The sequence below is a fragment of the Exophiala oligosperma genome, assembly GCF_000835515.1.
Source record: "Exophiala oligosperma strain CBS 72588 unplaced genomic scaffold supercont1.33, whole genome shotgun sequence".
NCBI classification, from domain to species: Eukaryota; Fungi; Ascomycota; class Eurotiomycetes; order Chaetothyriales; family Herpotrichiellaceae; genus Exophiala; species Exophiala oligosperma.
The window spans coordinates 1-23,513 of NW_015622850.1; the positions used below are offsets into that span (position 1 = coordinate 1).

The following is a 23,513-nucleotide window of genomic DNA, read 5'->3' on the forward strand; positions in this document are numbered from 1 at the left end:
AATAAGCCCAAAGTCCCTCAGAAACTTATCGACTCGCGATCCTTTGTTCACCCCAGATGTGTCTCTCCGCCAAAACTATGTTCCACTTAAAAACACGTCGGACGGGGAACGTGGAGCTGGCCAGGGGGGCCGAATTATACACGAACTACACCCGGGCGCTAAAGCACGGTTGAGATAGAAAAACCAGGTCAGAGCTAATCAACTGCAACGGAGTATGATCTCAAGTCCGGAAAGCAAGTTCCAGTCAATGCAGCGAAGAGCGACCACGGATGGATTCTCATCATGCAGAAGACGACATTGTCGGCTACACAGCGCCAGGTGTCGCGCCAGAGCCACAATCAACCAACGACGAGAAGACGGCAGTTTCAATCAAAGGACAACACCTAGAGGAAGCTCCCATTTCGCAGAACAACCTCGTATATGATGATGATTTTGAGGAGCCAGAGATTCATATGCGAACCTGGGTCGCTTTGGCTGCCATGTGCATGCTAAGCATGGTTCAGCTTGTTGCTCTTCAAGGCCCTCCTGCAGTTGTGAGTGAGATTTCTGTCGTTCACTTCTCTGGGAGACACATCGCCAACTGACTTGCTACCAGCTCTCTTACATCGGCACTGACCTCAACGGTACAAAACAACAGACCTGGGTGCCAAATGCACTTACTCTGATGCAAGCTGTCCTGGGCCCCGTTATCGCCTCGGCTTCGGATACTTTCCAAGCGCGGAAACCACTTCTCGTTGGCTCTTGTGTCGTTTCTTTCATCGGCTCTGCAATCGCACCAGGATCTGGCAATATATACCGACTCATCGTTGCACAAACTCTGATCGGAGTGGGCTTCGCATCCGTCCCCCTTGGATATTGTGTGCCTAGCGAAATCCTTCCCCGCAAGTGGAGGCCTATGGCGCAGGCTTGCATCAATGTCACAGCAAGCTTTGGTGCTATTGCAAGTCCCTTGATCATAGGTGCTTTTACAAAGTCCAACGTGGCAGATGGCTGGCGTAAGTTTTACTGGTTCCAGATGGCTCTCTGGGGAGCAACGGCTATTGGCATCTTCGTTGGCTACAGACCGCCCAAGAGACATACGAGGTTTGAGCATTTGTCCCTCTGGCAGAAGCTCGGCCATCTCGACCTGCCAGGCTTTGCACTACTTACCAGCGGGTTAACACTGTTCCTGGTAGGGGTAAATCTAGGTGGCGGTCTATATACCTGGACAAACGCTCATACCTTGTCGACTTTGATTGTTGGTATTGTCGTCATTATTGCGTTCGGCGTCTATGAATGGAAAGGTACTAAGACCGGTATTCTACACCATGATCTGTTTCGAGGCGGAAAAGCTAAAGGCCGAACATTCGCAATTTTGGTAGGCCTTATCTTCATCGAAGGTGTCCTGCTCTTCGCCTTCATCATCTTTTACCCAGTCATGTAAGTCTGAACTTTTACCAGCGATCCTAAAGAAACACACTAATCACTTAATAGGAGCTCCTCAATCTTCGAGACTGACCCATTCCTTGTGGTTGCCCGTGCTATGCCATACTGGGTTGCCGGTCTGCTCGCAACCATAGTGTGGGGTTACAGTAGTACCAGACTGCAAATGGTTCGCGAACCCCTGTTCCTCGGCTTTTTACTGTACACCGCTGGTACGGTCGGCCTTGCTACCATCCAACCAAATCAATCAACAAATCAGCTCGTATTCGCTGGTCTTTCCGGCATCGGTTATGGCTCTCCGCTCATTCTTATCGTCGCTGGCGTTCAGCTGTCAACTCCACACGGACTGATCGCTACCGCAACGGCTGTCACTACCTCATCTAGAGCAATTGCTGCAGCAGTATTTACCGCCATCTATGCTGCAGCCTTCGACGCAGACCTTGCATCCAAACTTCCTGCGTACGTCGCAAAAGCAGCTGGCGCGGCGGGCCTTCCTGCTGCGTCCATTCCAGCTTTTGTTGAAGGCCTTGCATCTGGTGAGACAGCGAAACTTGCGAACATTCCGGGAGTATCCCCGTCAATAATTGCGCAAGGGGTGGTGGCACTGAAGCAGGCTTTCGCTGATTCTTTGAGGGTTGTATTCATTATTGCAGTGCCCTTTGGTGCTTTGGCTTGTGTTGGCTGTCTGTTCTTGGGTGACATGCGTAAGACAATGAATTATCATGTCGATGCGCCCGTCGAGGATCTTCATGCTAAGCAACATCACCACGACCTTTCAAACAAAGCAGCGTAAGATATTGGCTTGGGAGAAGGCATGGGTGGGAGACGCGTCAAGGTCACTTACTGACTGCTCCCGGCAACATCTAAGACTTAAGAATAGGTCTAGATACCTAAAGATAAGTGCTTAGCAAACGATACAAGTATGGAGCATGTGTTGTACAATACCAAAGGCGACAAAACACTTCTCCACCTTTGCCGTTAGAGCTATAGGTGAAATGGCCATATGAACGTCTCTAGCAGTCTATTTTCGGCGCATTTAGATGCCGAGATTTTCATTATTCTCTTCTGGTCTTCTAGTATAAATTCTACTATAAAAGCATCCAGGAATATTGAAATATTATAGTTCCGGCCGAGTACGATTTTCACCTACCAATATATCCTTCCGAACAACCTAATCGTGTTAGACAACGACGAATCCGTTGACGAGCGTCCCAGTATCATCCCCGATAGCGACGAACTCACTCCCAATAGCACGGCCTGTACAAATCGCCATCACTTCATTTGTTCTATTCCCACAGGTCCAGCCGAACGTGTCTCCACTGGCGTATTGGATACTAAGAATCGACGAAAGTTGTATACCTTGCGTGATTCTACGGAGCATGAGTGAAGATGGAAAGGACGCGTCACAGCTTGGAATGTGACCAGGCCATACCTCTGCCTTCTTCTCCGGGGAAATGAGGGGTCGTTACACCCGAACTCCTCAGTGACCGCCTTACTCATTGATTTCCTTAATGCTGGTTTCCACCAGGGCCGGTTGCAGATGCTCTTGTCATCGCTCACATGGAGCCTTCTCCCTTACTTCTTTAACCCACGACACTTTGCGACAGGGTTTTGGTGGCACGATCACTCTGTAGGTTCGAGACATGTCTACAGAATAGACCAACCAGTTCGTGAAGACTAGCACGAGGTTGTCTGTTTCCTCCTTCCAGGTCAAAGCTCGCAATTTGCAGAGGATCATCAATGATTGGCAAATGCTGCCACCTAAATCCAAAGACCTACGACAAGCCCGGCAGCTGCTGGGCCGTTGGGGAACCTTGCAATGACAAAAGATTATTCACAACGAACCGCCAGGGTCATCGTCAAGTTCAAGAAACTCTGACGGCTTCAGAGACGTTCGAGCAGAAGCTGCATGGTGGCTTGGATGACATCCATTAACCATCTCTCGTACCTATTGCATGTGATAGAAGACACAATGTTCGAAACGGCTATCAGTTCCAGTGCTTTTCAAGCCCCACGTGGACCAACACTGCATGCTAGGGGCTACTCAAATTCACGAACACGCTGAGGTCGGACTGACTTATGAGGGTGTTGAACTGCTTAAAAACCGGGTAGGATCGACAACCGAGTTAGGGAGAAGTTGAGAACGAAATAGGCAAAAGCAAGTCTCTGTTCGACAACAGAAAGACTATAAATTGTTAGGGATTCTGGATGCGAGAACAGGGCTCGGGGCCGGACTAGAATCAGGAACACTTACTTTTGACCGATACAGGATCGGGCGCCTCGTGAAAATGGATGAAAGTGCTTCTGCAATTCTGTCGTGTCCTCAACGAGCCATCTCTCAGGTCGATATTCTTTAGGGTCTGGAAACACCTCCTTGTCGTAACATTCAAAGTACGGAGAGGAAGCGACAACGCTCTGGTGTACAAGTCAGCAAGCAAAAGGGGCTCCTTTCGTGGTTACTTACCCCTGCTGGGATAAAGTGACCTTCATAGTTCCAACCGTCAGTGGGCACTGTACGTGGTAGCCTTCCGCTGACGGGGCATGTTATTCGAAGGGCTTCTTTCAAGCACGCGTCCAACAACTCATTGCCTTCGAGTTGGATATACGTCAATCTCTTCCCCCCATTTGCATGTTGCATTTTCAACAGCTCACCTTGGAGTTTGTGATACAGGTCTGGTCGTCTGATAAGGCTATGAAGGCCAAAAGCCAAGGTTGATGCAGTCGTGTCGGTGCCTGGATCGAGCCAAGTTAGCCTCTGCTTGGCTACAATTCGATGATAAGTAGGACAAAGTCATTCTTACCGGCAAAGTTCATCAAAATGGCCTCGGATACCAGATGATCGTCGCTTAAGTGGATACCCTTTTCTTCGGCGGAGAAGAGCATACCCTGAAACAGCGTTCGAGCTTCTACGCCACTTTTTCGTCGCGCCTTGATTGAACGCACGCCTGCAACAGCTGCCTGTTACCATAAGTCTTTGAGCCATTTTCATCCGACTGGGCACTTTGGTATTTGACACTGACTTCGTCCATACCCTTAAACCCTTTGAGAGTCCCGGGCAAGTTATATTTTTGGGCCCAACGAGTCAACTGGCGTATAAAGGGGAAGTGTTGGAACTACGAGGACAGTCACCGTCAAACCGGAGTCCTTCTGAGGGGAAAGAGGGTATAACCGACGAATATGATGGCCTTTGTTGCAAGATCAAAAGATTCGAATAGCGGAATATCAAGGTTCTCGGCCTGTAATGCCCCCATGGGTTCTCCGTAGCAGAATTTCGTGATTGTGTCTAGGGTCAAGCAGCGAAAGGCGTTCATCAGAGGAAGTGGCTTGTTGGCCTCGACGTATTGATGCAAGCGGACCATCAAAGTCTGTCCTTTGGACGCCATCACCTCCTCGAAGTTCAAAATGCTTGCGCGAGAGAAAGCGTTAGACATCAACTTCTTGTCCTTGAGATGTGCTTCTCTCTGTCATAGTGAAGAGGTTCGAAGACTCCGTTTCAAAGGCTCTGTAGAAGTATGGGGCCTTGCGGAATTTGGATCCTTGACCATAGATGACGGCACTGGCATCCACAGCTTTGATGGACAGTTCGTTAGGTGCGATCCTCACAACCTTGCCTAAACCTTGTTAGAATTTGCTAATAGATGATGCACATAGTCTTGCACATGCCGTGACGCTCGTGTAGTTCTTCGAGAATTAGGTGAGAAAACCCCTGCGTCTCCTGCCGGAAAAGCCACCAGCGACTTAGTCGTGCTTCGAAAGGTCCTGGAAATTTGCGCAATGGATACAAGAAAGCATTGTAGATGGCTTCAGCTAACTTCCATAATATCCAAAGCCCGACAAAGTTGCCGAGCAGCAAGAATTGGCTCGCCATGGTGTGCAAATTGCTTACACGGTGAACAAATGGCTACAATACCTTCGAGGCTCCGTTCTGCAGCAAAACCCAGCAGCCGATAATCTGGGGGAAGTGCTGAAGGGAAAGGAGTTCACTGTCGCATGATACTTGTACGTAGTCGTGGTCGATCATTGGAAGTCAGCCAAGCCATCGTCGGAGCAGTGCTCGATCCGAGGCTTGTGCATGTCAAGCAGGCAGTATCTAGGATTGTGGAGGAGACTTGGTAATTGTATGTGATACGATAGGTCAACTACAAGGACCAAGTCGAAGGTTGGGCCAGAACGACTCCGCACTCCACAAATGAGAAGCCTTGACATTAGTGGAGTGTACGCCCGCGAGAATCGAGCGGCAGTACCGGGGAGGCATCGACTGTAGCATTCACAGCACGTTCTCGGAAAATCTGGAGGGCGAAATTGGCACAAACAAAATCGAAGCCACTAATGGCCCCCGCATCTCTGTACCGACCATTCGTTCACATGCCGCGTCTAAGAGCCGTGACTTGAACTGATTATTCATGGGGTATGCTAATTGTTCATGGACAAGTTTGATTCTGATTTTACTCTTATGCTACACCGTGAAACTAAGAAGACCGACAACTCGAGTTCTAGCAAGTCAAGAATCGATTCGAAGACATGGCACGGTCCCTGGCTTTCCCTCCTCTTCCGCAATTCTCGCAATTTATGAAACCATGTCGATTCGAAGGAGAAACCTTGAATCTGGAGGTCATTGGGACGATTCCGCCAGAAGTGCGTGGAACATTTTATCGAGTAATGCCCGATCCACAGCTACCTCCGCGAGTGGAAAATGATCCGGTATGAACTTCTCACATATCGACATGGTGCACCGTGACTGACGGGAGCCTCTTTTTTTTGGCAGTGGTTCAATGGCGATGGCAATATCAGCTCTTTCCGAATCGAATCAGGCAGAGTGCATTTCAAACAACGCTACGTTCGCACTGAGAAATTCGTCAAAGAACGTGAGGCGCAGCGAGCATTACTCGGTACGCTTCCCCTTGTATCAATGAGAACACCGTTATACTCTCTACGAGCGATGTGTCTGTGATACTGACGCTTAGACCCAAGGCAAGTACAGAAATAAGTACACCGACGCCGTTGAGTTCAAAGTTCGAAGTACGGCCAACACCAATGTCGTCTATTTCAACGGCAATTTACTAGCCTGCAAAGAAGATTCGCCTCCGTATGCGCTTGATCCAAACACTCTTGAAACAATCGGACTCTACGACTTCGATGGGCAATTACCGAGTCTGACTTTCACTGCTCACCCAAAGCTGGATCCTGCCACGAAAGAATTAATCTGTTTCGGATATGAAGCTAAGGGTGATGGGACACCCGATATCTGCTATTTCTCAGTTTCCCCATCGAGGAAGTTTAATGAAACTGTGTGGCTGGTCAGCCCAGTGGTTGCCATGATTCACGATTTCGCAGTGACGGAGAATTGGGTTTGTGATAACAGCGAATGCGTCTCTTCCAATGTGGCCGTTAACATAACGCGAACAGGTCATATTCCCCCTCATACCACAGACGTGTGATCTCGATCGAATGGAAAGCGGGGGAGAACATTGGCAATGGAACCCGGATATTCCATTTTATATTGGAGTACTGCCACGGCGTAGGGCGAAGGGATCCGATGTCAAAGTGAGAAGCTTGCTCCTAGTGTTCAATTCGACTTGTCTAATTCCAAAAAGTGGTTTCGCGCTCCGAATGCCTTTCCTGGCCACATTTGCAACGCATATGAGCAAGATGGGAAGATCATCATGGATCTCCCAGTGAGTGACAAGAATGTCTTTTTCTGGTGGCCAGACGCGCATGGTAATGCCCCAGACCCGCATGCAATCACCGCCCATATGTTCCGCTTCAAGATCGACCCAACGGCGGATAGTCTTAATCTGGCCCCAGCCGAAGCTCTGCTTCAAGAAGATTGCGAGTTTCCCCGGATTGACGACAGGTACCTCATGCGGGAGTATACTTATGCATTCTTCAGTCTCAAGGATTACACTCTCCCGACAGACTGGCCGACGGTCGGGTCAAGGATGGGTGGCGGCTTTCCTCCCTACAATTCAATCGCTAGGCTGAATGTGAAAACACGACAATTCGACAGGTACTTCCCAGGTGCAACACACTTGGTACAGGAGACCGTTTTCATCACTAAATCTAAGGACGCGAACGAGGGGGATGGCTACCTACTTTTCTTGGTGAACAACTATGAGTCCATGTCTTCGGAGTTACATCTTGTGGATACTGGGGATTTCAGCAAGCCATTGGCGAAGATCTATCTTCCGATTCGCCTGAGAGCCGGTCTTCATGGGAACTGGGTGGACGCCAGTGACTTGGAAAGATAGAGCTGCTTTCATGGTGAGCATGTATCGTCATAGCGGACTGAGGCTGGTGAACAACCGCCATCTCTTTTCAATCCATCTCCAATGGTCAGTTATAGTGTTGTTAAAAGCTAGGTGCTTCGCCGATCCTATTTCAGATCGTTGCGGCGCGGCACCTTCGAGCCAGAAGTACTCGAGTACAATTCTGGATTGTGTATACCTCTACTTGATTGGAGGTCAGCTGGATGTTAAGACTAAACCGACGGGCAAAGAGGACTTGACGCGTAGAAAATAGCCTGTCCCCTGTGGGATTACCTCAGAAAGGGTGTGAATTTGAGTCGAGTTGAAACCCGCAGGATCGCTCTGGACCTGGATCAAGAAGGTTCGAAGGTTGAACCAGCGTTGGCTAGGACGATATCGGGGTGTCCAAATTCCCGAATGGCCGTCTCAACAGGCCAAGCTAGCTCGCCCACGACTTGACATCACACTTTGGAATTTGCAATTCCTATTAGAGGGTCCAGCGGCAGTCGCAAGGCTCGTGTATAACATTACGGAGTCAAGAGGAAGCCTTTTCCTTTGGCGCCAATCAGGACCGACGTATCGATCTCAAGAGAAGTCATTGTTACTCTGTTAGGGAGCAGTTGACCGGACTTCCGAAAGTATTAGTTCTCGTTCCGGCACCCGGTTGCCCTAAGATGCAGTGTGCTAACCGAATTCATACTGCACCAGACTGCCGAGCTAGATACAGAGTACGGGCAAGGCGACAAGACCGGCCTTGCCGGGCCCCGGACTATTGGATATGGAGAAGAGCCAGCGAGGTTGGGTTTGGTAGGGTTCTAACCCATGGCCACCACGGGCCCGCTGGAGACCCGATCTATCACGTAATTGCGGGCTGTGCTTGGGGATCCCGAATATCAAACCTTCGACATGGGGGAGAGTTCTGGGCCGGCCACCCATTGGCCGGGGACAGCTCGGGTAGTTTGACGGGGTCGAACTGCAGGTAGCAAGCAGCCTTGCCACCATTTCTTTCCAATCCCACAATGCTGCTGGGCACTAAGGCTCACCGCACTGACATCGCCCTGCAAGGCGAAAACTACCTAGTTGGGACTTCGAGAGGTGTGTTCTGCTTGACGCCCGCCTGCTCGATGCCTCAGGCCCTGTTCCCCGCCCGATTTTTGTAGGCAATACAAACAACGGTGGCGACGCCACTCCAACACGGCAGTGAGCTTCTCCCCCCCCCAATTCCCAGGAGCTCGTACTGTGTGTGTCCCTGGCTCTTTCACCAAGCACTGTCGCACCCTGAAACCGCTGGCCGAAGTAAACCTTGTCCAAATCTGGACCCGACCACCCCCACCCTCCACAGCAGTACTCATGTAAGCGAAACGCTGCATCGTCACCTTCTGTACCGCCGCACCGTCAACCTCATGTCTTCCGATGCGTCCGCCTTCATTTCATCGGTCGTCCCAGATCAGTCATCCACAACGGCCACGAGAAAGTCGCACAAGTGCTCCGGGTGCGATTCTTCGTTCAGCCGACTGGCATATCTGACGCTACATTCCACCGTGCGTAAGTTGATAGTAGTTCCGCTGAATAGTGGCAGACACAGGAAAAAAGCACTTCGTATGTCCGTGTGCTCAAGCGTTCTCAAGAGAATGTGCCAGAAGTCCATTGTCTTGCTATTGCTCACGGACTACTGATATGCCAATGTAGTGAGAAATTCCAAGTGGCCAGCCAACTAAACGTATTGCACCAACCGGTAAACGGAAATTTTCTAAGCCCGCTTGCGACAGGTGTACGAAGCAGAAGACGAGATGCGCCTACTATTATCCGTGCAAGGGCTGTGTGACGAAAGGACTGCTCTGCGAGTATGCAAGAGCAAATCAACGCCACCACTACCTTATGTCGGAAGTATTTGAAACAGCTGCAGACGTTACGCACAATACCGACCACACTCATCCATCTGAGAAACACGTTACAGAGTCTGCATCGACACCGCATGTCATGCCACGCGTCGGATGCGCTGACCTTACCATCCAGAGCGCGTCCCAAAACGCGGCAACATTTTCGAAGTTGGTTGATTGCCATCAAAGCCCGTCCGATGAGATCTACACAGCCAAGACTATGTTGCAATGGTTCGATATGGATATGAGCCCCATTCCTGAGTCTTTCTATCAATTACAGGGCAACCACAATTTCCGCCAGATTGACGTGTCTGCCACTTCGCAGACAAGCTTAGTATGACCTGAAGTGCCGGACATTTGTCCTGCGACTGTGCCCCTTCCGTTATACTCGGACGCGGTACCAAGAGGGCTGGCACCTTCACTACCTGACTCTTGTAAGCCAACCGGCCTTGACTCTTCATTGCGCTTACTATGAAATCTGACAATTGGCAGCTTTTGGAAGTTCAACTCAGGGTGTCTCCGCAAAGACCACAGTTCTGGGTTGCTTCTTTCTCGAACAAATTGATCCGCTCGAAGCAAAGAGCAACGTAATAATACTTCTCCTGAACAGCTCCGATCAAGCGAGAGCCGTCGCTACGTTACACGAGCGAACCTCCTGGTTTGCCTCCAGCTATATGGAAAGTATTTTCAGAAGCACTCTCCCATTCTTACATGCTGCTACATCGAGTCCATCAACTGGGTCTCCGATCCTCTTGCTTGCTATCTTCTGTGTTGGCGCCAGCTACGCAAAACATGTCATGAACCAAAATTCTTCACAGTCGCCATGTTTGTCCTGCTTGAAATTAGACAGCAGCCAGTATGTCTCATCATGATAGCCTGTCTTCGCCAAGACTTCTGACAAATGCTTTCCAGCACGAGTTGAAGATGGAACAGCCTCCACTATCCACAATACAGGCCAATATGATGGCATGCCATATTCTGGCCTGCTCACAAGACGAGACAATCGCCAAGTTCGTCCCTGTCTGTGTTGCTCGAAGCATCTCCGTTGGTTTGAAGATCTTACTTACATTGTGTTCAATCTAAGTCTGTCACAGGTGGCTAAGAGAGCTGGAGTATTTGAGCCCTCCGATCCTCCTGACTACAGAACGTTGACGGACGCGCTATTTGACTGGCACTGGTGGATTGAACGCGAGTCGCGTAATAGGTAGGATAGCCTCATCATTGCTGGTACTTGGCTGATTGTTGATCGTGCGACAGGATCGTGTCTTGCTTGTTTGGCCAGGATGCGGCGAGCAGCATCTTCCAGGGAAATGTTCAATCCCTTTCCCTACTGGACCTTGAAGTGGAACTGGCCACCTGCGAAAGCATATGGCACTCCAAGAACTGCAGCGGAGTATATTCAGAAGCTTCAGATGATACAATCACAATTGACATTTTCGGCAAGCATGGAGCTGCTGTGAACAACAGAAGTGACAGATAAGGGGCCAACCTCGGAAGCATGAGCCTTTGGCATATTCACTTTACTTGCTGGCCTTCATTGTCTCACTTGGAACACAGGACCCTGCGATCCTAGTCTCACACGAGATACAGATTATACTTTCCCAGACCCTTAATTACCAGGGCTCGCCATCTTGAGTCACGCTGAGGCTGTGGTCCCAAGGCATAAAACTGCGAATCATAATAGTAGATTGTTGCAAATAGCAGTGAGTACTGTAAAGAGCCCGAGGTAGGCGAGCGAATCAACCGCCACCAGGCAACGTTGTGGAGGTGGATTCAAAGGAACTTATCCGTATGGTATGCCGAGCTACAGAGCGGGGAAAGATCGGAATTCCGCCAACTTGTGTGCTCGCGGCGACGCTCAATAATGTCTTGTCTCCGTTCGCATCATTCAAGCCATTCCCGGAACTTCGTACAGAGTGCAAGAGTTTTCATTGTGGATCCCGTCGTCCCCCCCAAATGTGGAACCGCCATCTCCCCACTCCAACACGCCTCTCCACGCTGGGACAACAAAGGGACGGAAGCCCGGGTGTTTCTATGTCACTCCTTCCAGGATGCAAAAACTGCAAATACAGACTTAGTCCAGAAATCGCTTCAAGAAAGGTAGTCGTCAAACATTCACGATGTTGCACATCCCAAGCCTCGTCCAAGTTGCCCTACAACGGAGGTGGCCCATTCTTGCAATAGGTGCCTCGATCTTGCTGGCAATCTTTGTCCAACGAAGATATCGGACTGGCCTCAGAGAAATACCCGGTCCTTTTCTCGCAAGCATCTTGCCATTTGATAGGATCTTCACATCTCTTTCCGGCAAACAATTCTTGGCACATATCAAATACCACGAAAAATATGGACCTTTGGTTAGGGTTGGCCCAAACCACGTATCGTTTTCCAATGCCGATGTCATCACCCAAATCTATGGTATCACGACGAAGTTCTATAAGGTTTGTCCAGCACGTTGAAGTCTGGGAAAGACAGCTAACAACTTGTAGAGCGATTTCTATACACTTTTCGACGTGAAAGGGGAAGCTGGCAACATTCCTACGGTGTTTTCCATCCGTGAAGAGAGCGCACATAAAGCACTCAAACGTCCGGTCGCGAGTGCTTTCTCCATGAGCTCTCTTGTGGAGCTCGAACCTATGACGGATACCTGTATCGAAATTCTGCAAAACAAGCTCAACGATATGCAAGGTAAGGACATTGATCTCGGTGAATGGCTACAGTGGTACGCCTTCGACGTGATCACATCCATCACCTTCTCTAATAGGCTTGGATTCATGGAGGAAGAAAAAGATGTTGCCGGAATCATCAACGCTATCGAGGGTCGCCTCGCATATAATTCGGTGATTGGAGAAGTACCGTGCCTGCACAAATACCTCCTCGGGAACCCGGTCGTTGCCCGTATTGCAAACCTCATCCCGGCCCTTGCGCGACTCAATTCAGCTGGCTATATTGCCGGGTTTGCCGCGAAACAGCTTGAGAGATACAAGTCAACAGACAAGTCAAGTGACCAGCTCCGCGACATGCTGGCTCGATTCAGGCGCTCCCGAGACGACGAGGAGGCCATGACAGACAAAGAGCTTCTCAGCCACGCCACAAGTAATATGTGAGTGTCTCGTCCGTCTGCTGTGACAATACTAAAACACAACACAGTTTTGCCGGAAGTGATACTACGGCTATCTCGCTGCGCTCTATGTTCTACTATATTTGCAAGAATCCTCGTTGTTACGATGCCATAATGAAAGAGATCGATGACATGGAAACCTCCGGCCAACTCTCAGACTCAATCACATTCGCAGAGGCGAACAAGATGAAGTATCTCCAAGCTTGTATGAAAGAAGCCATGCGAATGCACCCAGCAGTTGGCCAACTTCTTGAGCGAGTAGTACCACAAGACGGCGCCACTATCTCTGGAGTGTGGTTCCCACAAGGTACTATAGTGGGTGTGAACCCATGGGTAGTTAGCAGGGATAAAAGTGTGTACGGCGCAGACGCCGAAGAGTATCGGCCTGAAAGATGGCTCGAAGCTGATCCCGCCTCAATGAGATTGATGGAAAGAAACTTTATGGCCGTAAGTGTTCCCGCTGGATGGTGAAGGCATGGCTGTTAACCTTCCCAACTACAGTTCGGATCGGGTGCACGAACTTGTCTGGGTAAAAACGTCTCCTTACTGGAAATGTCGAAGCTTGTGCCACAGATTCTACGCTACTTCAAAGTTGAACTCTCGGACCAGAACAAGGATTGGACATTGATCGATAATTGGTTTGTCAAGCAAACCGACCTGATATGTCGTATCACCAAAAGACCCAAGGCCTGAGTGAATGCACATATCTTTACCGCAGTTCAAGCCGGCTTTTTCATATTTGCCTCTGACTTCCAACATCAAACTATCTTAGAAATTCAAAATAATCCCGGCACGGCTTGCTGGAGATGTAAAGTTTGTCACTCGCATTACATCATTTTTACTACTGTGTACAAGGATCCATTTACCTCTTACGTATTCTCATTACTGTAGAGCTGCATCTTTTGCATTAGTGGAAAGGACTTCTAGATGCGCGAAACGTAGTATGCATCCAGTATATTGTATAATTTCCCGCGTCTAATCTTCTGTAGCGGCGGCATATATTGAAATAAGCCAGGATCTTACGTTGAGCCAGAAGAGCTTACTGCTATAGAGAAGTGTTCTGCGAGCTCGTGGCGTCGAGTATTCCTTCATCAGGTGAACGAAAATCTTCTCCACTGGGACCGTCCCGTACTTCTCCTTTTCATCCGACAGAAGTCTCAGCAGCTTTTCGAAGGAGGCAAGATCGTTACGAGACTCAGTCTCTCTATCTGGTCGCTTCCGCAGCCTACAAAAACCATCTCTCCGTAAGGCGGAAGCATTTTCAATTTGCTTAGAGTCAAGCATTCCATCGTTGATCTATTAAGAAGATATATCTCTACGTTACCCTCTTTTCTCCTGCAGCACTTACTGAGACATATCCGCCTACGAAGTTTCTCGTGAACTCAGAACAGCTTTCGACTCAAACTTTCATAAGGTAGTGGTCTCCAGAATACCTTGGTTAGAGGTCACATTTAGCTTAGCTATTACGACGTACCTGGTTGAACGTCAGTGCCACAAAGTTAAACAACTGCTTTGTACCCACACCAGCCAATATACGTGGATTTTTAAATTCTTAATGTCGATTACGTGTTTACTAAAACAATCTGGAATTCCTATGCAGAGCACCCTAGCAATTTAGTGAAGGGTCGTAGGGATAAGCCTTCAATGCTATTAATATATTGACGGCGATCTGTCACGGTGCGGGGTCGGCAAGGTTTCCCGACTCTGCGTAGGAAGGTGTGCCGAGGACAGATATACGCGTCGCGCGTCCTGTATTCTGTTTGCTCCTTGAGCTACGTCCTGTCCTAGTATCAAGCACGTCCTGCCTGTTGAATAGCACTACGTAGAGAATAGACTGCCCGGTCAATCCCTACACTATCACCGCCCGCCGCCCGCCGCCCGCCGCCCGTGACTCTCTGCAATAGAAGCCATTAGACTAGCTTTTGTTACGAATCGACCTTCACACGGCGCTAACAGAGGAGGGAAATTATGCCGGGAGCCAGCCTCGGCAGCAAGGCTGAGTGAGAAAGAATCACGTGACTATGAGACTGCATTGTCGCATTATCACTTTGTGTCAAACGGGGGTGCAACCTATAGGCAAGATGCAACCTCTAGGCAAGCCTATAGTCGGGGGTCCAATATGATGTATTGTCGAGTCTGACCTCGATGACTATGAGGCGGTTTACTACCTGTTTATATAGCAAAAAGGAGTGGATTTTCTCCCTCTAGTTGAGGCTTTTCTCGCCGCGGCATGCAAGCCTAGAAAGATGAATCCTAGGCGTCGTCGGGTGCCTAAAACAAGCGCCTGTCAACTAGACCTAGGGAGTAGCAAAATGAGTGTCTAAATGGGGCTGTCAAAGAGTGTGTCTAAGACATTGTCTCGATTTGTAAAGACAGGTATCTGGCGGAGTACGCCGCCGATGAGACCCTAGGCCGTCTAACACTTTGGCGCATTGGGAGCAATGCGGCAATGGAGCAATGCAGCAATGCAACAATGTGTTGAAGATTTGATCCAGACACCTTCGGATGTGGGAGATGACAAGGAGGAGGATTAGTCATTTCTTGGTCATCATTGTAAATACGTTCCAGCCTGCGGAATCTCCCTCTGAGAGCGTGTATATATATGTGCAGCATGGGAGCCATGTTTGTGAAAAAAAAACCGAATTAATGGAAATCATCTCGAGCCTGAGCATAATCTCATATCCTCAACACAATGCAACAATGCGGCTCTGACAAACCGGACTATATAACCACGGTCATTACGTAGCTTTACTTCGTAGTCAACTTCGTTCTCTATCATACTCATACGTTTTGGATATCGATAGCCTCTCTCACTCTCACACTCTCCACTCAAGCACTTTCACACTCAAGCACTTTCACACTCAAGCACTTTCACACTCAAGCACTCAAGCAATCGCCTCGTCCCGTGCGCAACTTGATTGGACAAACAGGATGCCGGAATGGACAGACAGAAAGAACTGTAATCAAGTTACTAGAACGTACACTGCAATGTTCGAACTCCAATTCATGCCGTTATGTCGTCCTGTTAGCCTCCACCTTCGGGTACGATCTCCTGACCCGTCACACAGGATGTTTTCCACATTTTCTGTCCAAGTTACACGAGGCTGCCTTTCAACCCAGCAATCAGGCCCACGTAATCGTTGTGGCCAAGGCGGATCGTCTCCGAGAGGAGGATGTGGTTTCCACGGCTATCCTGGAAGAGTATTATTTTTCAAGTTCAAATTTGTCAGTTTCATTCTTTGTGTCGGCAAAGACAAACTCGCAATGCTTCTAGTAATTTGGCTAATGGTCATATCTTTAGGTAGAGTGACCACCGATCAAGACCATACACACAGTCGGGCCATCTATATAGAGCATCCTTCGTATTTAGATTTTACGAAATACTATAGAAGGTTAAAGTCTTGATGGTTTTAATATTCTTCTGCCTATGACCTATGCTTAACAGTCGCAATGGCCAGTGAAGCCGCTTCTAATCCAACATCGAGGGCGCGAATATGACAATTTCTTGGGTCAACTCGACGATGGTTGCTGTGCACATTTGACATGAAAAACACTGTCTTCTTCAGGGCGGCATTGCGAAAAACGGAAACCCTGTCCTCAAGGAGAGGGAGTCAATTTCTTTGAGACCACTGGGCCAATCTTGGGCGACATTGGCGTAGAATGTAGCGTGGTGACAAAGGACAGCCCTATAAATGATTCTATCCTACCCAGCCTCCTTTGATCTTACGCTGTTGACTCACTCTTCTACTTTTTACTGGTCCATTGCTATTCTGCAGGTCATTGCTCTTAACGACTCTAATCTCCTGGTCATTCATCCACGTGAAATTCGCCTCTTTTCCGTGGCGCATTTTCTCCTGATGTTGCTGGTTCCAGATCTAGTGCTTGAGTTGCGCTCAGTAGGGCTCTCCGCGGCATCATTGAATAGCCAACGTAGATGCCGATCTTTGAAATGTTCAAGGAAGAAAGAGCTGGCTGCACCATGGCAGGGACATTCAAGATCAATGATCGGGTCAGCCTTCAGATAGCCATCCCACACCTTTCGTGTAGCTCGAAGCCACCCTCCGTCCTTCTTTCTCTTCATCTGGAGGAGATGTTCAACCGCGACCCATGCACGGAATGCATCCCTCTCCCCAGCATTCTGCAGCGCCACGTCGAGGGAATCCATAAAGAGAAAATAGCAGTTTCGCTGTTCGTCGGCCTCTAGCTCTGCTTGCACGTTATGACGGAGGTATTGTGCAAACGGCCATACTGACCTCTGAGTGGTACAATCGATCGAGACTAGGAACCCACCGGCAACGGTGAAGACAGCATGCAAGCATCCCGCCGGTAGGTAGACCGCTTCCGCCGAAGTCGTGTGTGCCACTACGCCCCCTTCCAAGACCGCCATCCCCTGTGCTAGTTTGGCTTGCTGGCCCCGGTGCTCGGCCACCCACTGCAGGTTGTGAGGTGTCGGAGGATACATCACCCACACTTTTTCGCATTCGTGTAAAGTGGCGGAGATGCCATCCTTGCCATAGTCTGTTGCCTTGATCAGCGCAAGGCCCGTTGATCGATGCAGATAATCATACCTATATGCAAGTCGACGAACGAGAATTTCGGCGTCATATTAAACACCATTCGCTGTTCAAGGTACGTGGTCACTTGTTGATAAAGTTGAGCACAACCTCCAAATGTTCGATGTCGTATTAATGCTGGAGGCTCCATCCCGATAATACAGATGGGATTGTCCTGATTCGGCCTCGCCAGCTGCCAGAACGCGAGCGCGGCGTTAGCTGACTGTTCACCCTGTTCATAGACCCGAAGATCTTGTCCTTAGCCTTCTTTTGACCCAATAAGGTCTCTTCACCTACCATGTGTTTTGATCTTCACCGATTCGACCCAGAGTTGTTCAAAGGAAGGTTGCAGCCCGCGCCAGCATGCCGCTGCCGGCACAATCGTCGGCAGACGCGTTGTGTGACTCCTCCATAAGGCTTGCAGATCGTCGGTGGCGGATGCCAGCAGCCTCAGCTTCGACAGGTCGAAATCGGGAGCCAGGTGTATTAGGAATGCTGGCTCACTGCGGAAGTAGTCCAGCCATGACGATACATTCGGCTTATCATTATGTACGAGCGTCTCAGGCGGTTCTGAAGGTACGTTTTGCGTTGAAGAATTGGTCTCTGTTTCTGGTACTCGTCGGCATAACCGCCGGGTGTGTTCTGGATTATGAGACAAATCTGCCTCAACTAGCTGTATGAGGTCATCTAAGTACTGTGTACTGAGAGACGATAAGCCTGGGTGCTGATTAATCATGTTCTGATCTCGTGTAAGGAGATCAATCAATTGTTGACATGTGTATTGGCCTTTGCGTAATAGGTGATGATGCGTGAATGAGGCACTCAAGAAAATGAATACTTGCCGGGAGATTGCCAATGCCCTGTGCCAGGCTGCCTTCACGAAATTTCGTGGTCTTCTCTGACCTTTCAGATACTCAACTGCGGTCCGAATATTTCTGTGAGCTCGAACTAAGCGTCGACTGTTTCCACAGCTTAGGTACTGTAACTGTGCGAGCACAAAGACGTCATCCTGGGGCTTAGGGTCAACAGTGTTCAATTTCACTGTTCAAGTGGTGACCATCGACATGATCTTTGGTATGCTATGAAATGTGAGAGTGTGAGAGTGTGTGGTTGCGGGGGAGTAAGCACTAGTCCTGACAAATGTCTCTCAGTCATTGTGAAGTAGGAGCCCCGATTATCTATTTTGAAATTGACAGAGGGAGACAAAAATAAATATAGTAACAGTACAGTCTTGAAATCACCTAAAGCCATGGCAGTAGAAGAAAGAGACGAAAAGACGAAAAACTCCACCAGCAGGTCACAGCGTTTGTTTCTCGGGCGAAAACACAACCACAACAGAGCCAATGGCCCAATCGATTGACGAGACATCTCCGCACGAAGACGAAGCAGTTGATAAGGAGCGCCAAGCCGACATCTTCCCTCTACAGGATGAACAAGAAAAGAATGAGGAAGTGCTCTCGCCAGTCGATTGCCGGCGAATGGATCACAGAAACCTCCCACAGAAATTCCGCGCAGAGAAGCAAAACCATGAGGTCACCAAAGAAGAAGTTCAGCCACAAGAGGAGACGCCCGAAGAGCAAAGACTTCAAGGGACAACACCGTGGGAGGCAGGAAGGCAAGAGGCAAATTCACGAAATGAAGAGTTGCCACTGCAAAAAGAACTCACTGAGCAGACTCGTTTCTTCGATATACAATTCAGTCGCAGCCTAAAACAATACACTATTAAGCCACTTCAGAAAGCACTTTCTCGCTGGCATGACCTCGAATCACTGTCTGAATTTAAGCTACAGGATACGATTTTTAAGAGGGGCGATGCCATTGCTGTTAGACTTTGCAACGAGGTTGACTCGAATGACGAAGACAATTTCGCATACATTGAAGACATCAAGGCCATTCCGAATGAGAAACAGCTCGTACTGATTAGCTGGATCTATTCCTTCAAGCAAGCGTACTATCGGAGCAACCACCTTCAGATTATTCTGTGGGACACGGTCTCACGGCACGCTGAAAAGGAGGAGGTGCAAAGATTCCATCACGACCAGCTTTACAATGCGTGTGGAAGACCTAGGCTGTGTAATGACAAGCAAACGGAGATTTGGCACACACGGAAACAGAATATATTAGCGGGCAGGATCAGTGGAGCCGAGGTTGACGACAGGACCGTTGACTAAGGTAAGCGACCTGGAGCAAAGAAATTTCTGGGCTTGGTCCTAGAGTAGTCCGATTAGAGGTAACAGAGTCAGCTCGAACATAATTCTGCTTCGAACAATCAAGAAAACTATGGTTGTCCAGAAGTTTTCAGACACAGGCAATCTTGCAGATATCCGCCGTGTCCGGACCAAGATGCTACGCTCGACGAAGGTTCAACGCAGAATACCCAATTGAATCGGCCTTGTTTGAACGAACCTAGAGTCACCACCCTCGGTCGTATACTGTTGCGAACTAGGTTCCTTGAAGGTCGGAGGGACGGGCGATTGGTTAACTGATTAATTTTCTTGCACCCACGCGGGCTAAGCCTAATGGGGACTGGCCATTTTCACGTGGCCTGCACGCGAGCGTCCTGGTTCATAGTACTTCCTGCTGTTGATCCTTCGGCGGCATACGACCCGCAACTGCTGAGATACCCTTACGAGCTTTACACTTCGCCCTCAAGACTATTATTCTTAGGTATTACTGCTCTTTCATCGGCACAGGAACTGCCAAGTGTGGGCTCGTTCCATTCCTGCATAGGGTTATCTTCTTTGTTCAGGGCTGAGCTGCAATCGACCGGTGGCTTTCGCAAAAGGGATCGTTGCTCTGACTGCTTCCATGTTCGGCTTCCATTTCTTGAGCGCTCCGTCCACTCTTTCCTTTGTCCACCCTCCCAGGAGGAATGACACGTCCGTCCACCGCTGCGTGGTTACCTGAAGATATTGTTGGCGCTGCAAGGTCCAACTCGTGCACTCCGTCAGGAAGTGTCTGACCGTCTCGGGCCGGCGGCATCATGTACACTGATTCGAGTCCATCACTTTGATCCTGTAAGGGACACTGTTGAGTCGGTTCTTCCCCGTTCGGAGTTGAGCCCATATTTGCGATTCGTCAAGAGTGAGGTTATCATAGAGCCTGCGGTGTGCTCGCTCGGGAGAGCTCGATCGAGCTGTTTCGTGGACCGGCCACTTGGCAGCTCCTCGAAATGATTCCTCTGCTCATCAGGGGTTCCTTGCGGCTTCCTTCTAGTGGTCGATTTTAACTTCGTCGCTGTCGGTATCTGGTGGTTTGGTGTGCTACTCTCCGAGTCAGCTTCTGCGCCAGTCCACTGCAGCGGTCGCAGGTTCAATTGGGATCCATTCGAAGACCACCCGTGGCTTCCACGATGTTGCGAGACGGCCAAACAGCTCGTAAAATCTTCGGACAATGCATTGTCCTGACTGTTGCCGCGGATTCGCAAGTACCTCCAGCGCGAGCGGCTCCTGCTGAGGATCCGCACCCGTGTTCTTGGGTCGGTGTCCTGATCGGGCCAGCGTTGATCCACCATGCGGCAGGCCTCATACAGGGCCACCAATTCGCCATGGTGGGCGTTGATCGACGTCGTGGATCCGAGGGTCTTGCTGACCATGCGATGTGCCCGAGAGCCCAAGTATACCACGCCGATTCCCACTCTGCCGTTTCGACCGGACGCTCCCGTAAAGACGGTCCTCTCCAGGTCCGGGTTTTTGGCTGCGACGTCGGCTTTCTCTCGTCCTAGGATTTTTACGCTGGCTCGGGTTTTCCATGGCGACATACAGACTGGCTCAATGCGCTCCAGCCGCTCCTCGCCTAGGCCCGCCATCACCTTTCCGCTTGTCCGCGTGGGAGATACGAAACGCCGCTGATCTTGCTCGCTCGCTCTCTTCACCCGCCAAAGCGGATGTGTGGCGGGTAGGTGTGCAAGTCGATCCAGAACCCGCGGACTTGATTCGCCCAGCGATCATTGACCGGCTCCAGTGCGGCTTCGGCCTCGGCCACGACCAACGATACCGTCTTGAATCCCGCGGTGACCGTCATGGTCCCGAGGCGCTGTCCTTGTTCCGCTGCCGTGATTAATTTGGGCGACGCGTAGATCGACCACCGGGGCTACCATCGAGGTGTACAGCTGTCGCGCCATGTTCGGTTGTAGTCCTCGCAGCCTCCTCAACGCCTGTGCGGCGCGGAGGCCCCTCTTTGCCATCCGTCCGGCGTGGGCGTGGTATCGCAGTCGCTGGTCCATGAGCACTCCCAGGATTTTAACCTGCGATGACGACCTCCACTGCAACCCCTCGGATCAGTAGCGACCCAGCATCTGGACCCTTCGCCGCGTGCGGGAGAAGTGGATGAGGGCCGTCTTCTCAGGTGCGAACTCCGCTCCGCGGCTAACTTCCCACGCCTCTGCACGAGGGACGACTTCTGCTGGTACCATTTCGACGTTCGCCCGCGTACTGGGTCCCACGACCCAGGCATTGTAGTCATCCACGAACGCGATGGCCCCTCGTGTCTTGTTGATGGGTGTCTGAACCAGATCTGCGTTGAAGAAGAGGAATAGAATCGGTGATAGTGGTGAGCCCTGACTTGTAAATGTGATTCTTCAAGTGTATCTATTGACCTACCGTATGAGCTTCTAGGTTCTTATATACTAGACCATCTACATGTATATAAGAACCTAGAAGCTCATACGGTAGGTCAATAGATACACTTGAAGAATCACATTAACAACTCAGGGATCACCACTCTCGCCAATACTCTACCTTTTTTTACAACGCCGATCTCATCGAGACATGTAAGACCGAGAACACAGAGACCGTAGGATACATCGACGATGCCTCCATCCTGGCAGTAGGCCCGACGGTACAACATAATTGTAAGACCCTCAAGATCGTTCATCGGAAAGCCGACAAATGGGCACGACAACATGGATCCGATTTCGCACCGTCAAAGTACGAATTAGTTCATTTCACGAGAAACCCCAGGGGTAACACTACCCGCCGTAAAGCTCTGGTATGGATCCCGATGCCTTTGAGACGCCGCTAAGTGAGCAGTAGCAGAAAAGTACCTACAAGGAACGAGGCTCTAGACCCAGCCCTCGGTGCTTCGCTATCTCCTCCTCCCACTGTTGCGCCCGACTGTATCAAGTTTGGCAAACCCACCAAATGGGATGTTACCAAAGCCTCAAATCGCAAAGGGAATGCTGGCCGACCATACTATATATGCAAACCTTGCCGAAATTCCATTGCTTCGCCAACACTCGCGGCAATGACCCCACAAATCCAGCCTGTTGCTGTGGTGTATCTAGCAAGACACAGATTTCTGGTGCAGATAAAAAGACTGTCCGAGTACATTACGTTTGCCGAAGGGGCAAATGCGACTATTATAGGCTTTGTTTGGACGACCAGAATCAGCAAATCTTCCTGCCTAAAACGCTCGTGAACTCTTTCGTCAGGCTTGGTATCATTTGAAATATAGACAAATGAGAAGGAGGATGAGTAACGCACATTGAAGCCAGAGCTCCTCATGATATTAAAATTTTGCCCACATCTTTGCGCTGTACCACGAGACAAACAGGTGTCCTGGTGCAAAACACGTGACCATGGGCATCGGAGCAGTGAAGTGGCCAAAGGCCAATATCACTGTTCGGTAGACGTACCCTCCAGGGCCATAGGTCTCGAAATGTGGTCATGCTATGCTGCACGGTGCTGTAGATGTCATTCCGAGAAGTGGTCCACGTGGTTCAGCGGTAATGCTCTAATCTTAGACCCCAGAATCTATTTATAGTCAGAAGAGTGGTCCCCTTGACATCATGTAGTTGCAGATGTACGGAGTAGTGCTGTCGGGCTCGTTCGTCATTTATTGACTAGTATCATCAAGCCATTTTGTGATTATGCGAGCTAGTCCCTGGCCGTCTTCCTGTCCGATCCAGTGCCCGCAGGGCATGATGACCAATTTTCCATTCGACAGCAATGGCATCGAATCTTCTCCTCTCTCAGAAGGGACAGCAGGATCATTGTCGGCGAGGATGGTGAGAAACGGTACATGAATCCGTGGATCCGCAACGAAATGCTTCTCATCCTCGTAATTGGCGAAGAAGGCGCGGTACCAGTTCATTGGCGCCTCCCACCCGCCACGCATATAGGTGTGAGTGTATCTGGTGAGGGTGTTCTCGTCCCACAGGGCCGGTCGGACCTTCCAATGTTCCGGGGTCAGGGCGTCTTCGGTGGAGATACGCTGTTCAACCTCGGACATGGACAAAGCGACTTCACGGCCGGTACGAATGGCCGCATTGAAGAAGACTGGCATCCGAGTACGA

The 23,513-nt window shown here is 49.9% G+C and overlaps 5 protein-coding genes across 5 annotated transcripts; 2 read left to right on the top strand and 3 right to left on the bottom strand.

Moving 5' to 3' along the window:
* The first annotated feature begins 82 nt into the window (after nucleotides 1-82).
* On the top strand, nucleotides 83-2,390 carry PV06_11445 (uncharacterized protein). Its single transcript, XM_016413125.1, has 3 exons — nucleotides 83-533; nucleotides 596-1,419; nucleotides 1,474-2,390. The coding sequence occupies exons 1-3, from the start codon at nucleotides 270-272 to the stop codon at nucleotides 2,213-2,215; spliced, it is 1,830 nt and encodes a 609-aa protein (XP_016256473.1). The 5' UTR covers nucleotides 83-269; the 3' UTR covers nucleotides 2,216-2,390.
* Nucleotides 2,391-4,845: 2,455 nt separating this feature from the next.
* PV06_11446 (uncharacterized protein) lies at nucleotides 4,846-5,290 on the bottom strand (the record flags this gene model as incomplete). The annotated part of the gene is made up of 2 exons (XM_016413126.1): nucleotides 4,846-5,033; nucleotides 5,092-5,290. 2 exons carry the CDS (start codon nucleotides 5,288-5,290, stop codon nucleotides 4,846-4,848), a joined length of 387 nt encoding a protein of 128 aa, XP_016256474.1.
* A 5,080-nt stretch (nucleotides 5,291-10,370) lies between these two features.
* PV06_11447 (uncharacterized protein) lies at nucleotides 10,371-11,027 on the top strand (the record flags this gene model as incomplete). The annotated part of the gene is made up of 4 exons (XM_016413127.1): nucleotides 10,371-10,403; nucleotides 10,460-10,591; nucleotides 10,642-10,751; nucleotides 10,805-11,027. 4 exons carry the CDS (start codon nucleotides 10,371-10,373, stop codon nucleotides 11,025-11,027), a joined length of 498 nt encoding a protein of 165 aa, XP_016256475.1.
* A 5,449-nt stretch (nucleotides 11,028-16,476) lies between these two features.
* Nucleotides 16,477-17,954, bottom strand: PV06_11448 (uncharacterized protein; the record flags this gene model as incomplete). The annotated part of the gene is made up of 3 exons (XM_016413128.1): nucleotides 16,477-17,183; nucleotides 17,234-17,476; nucleotides 17,516-17,954. The coding sequence occupies 3 exons, from the start codon at nucleotides 17,952-17,954 to the stop codon at nucleotides 16,477-16,479; spliced, it is 1,389 nt and encodes a 462-aa protein (XP_016256476.1).
* Nucleotides 17,955-19,963: 2,009 nt separating this feature from the next.
* Nucleotides 19,964-20,200, bottom strand: PV06_11449 (uncharacterized protein; the record flags this gene model as incomplete). The annotated part of the gene is made up of 1 exon (XM_016413129.1): nucleotides 19,964-20,200. One exon carries the CDS (start codon nucleotides 20,198-20,200, stop codon nucleotides 19,964-19,966), a length of 237 nt encoding a protein of 78 aa, XP_016256477.1.
* Between the last annotated feature and the right edge of the window lie 3,313 nt (nucleotides 20,201-23,513).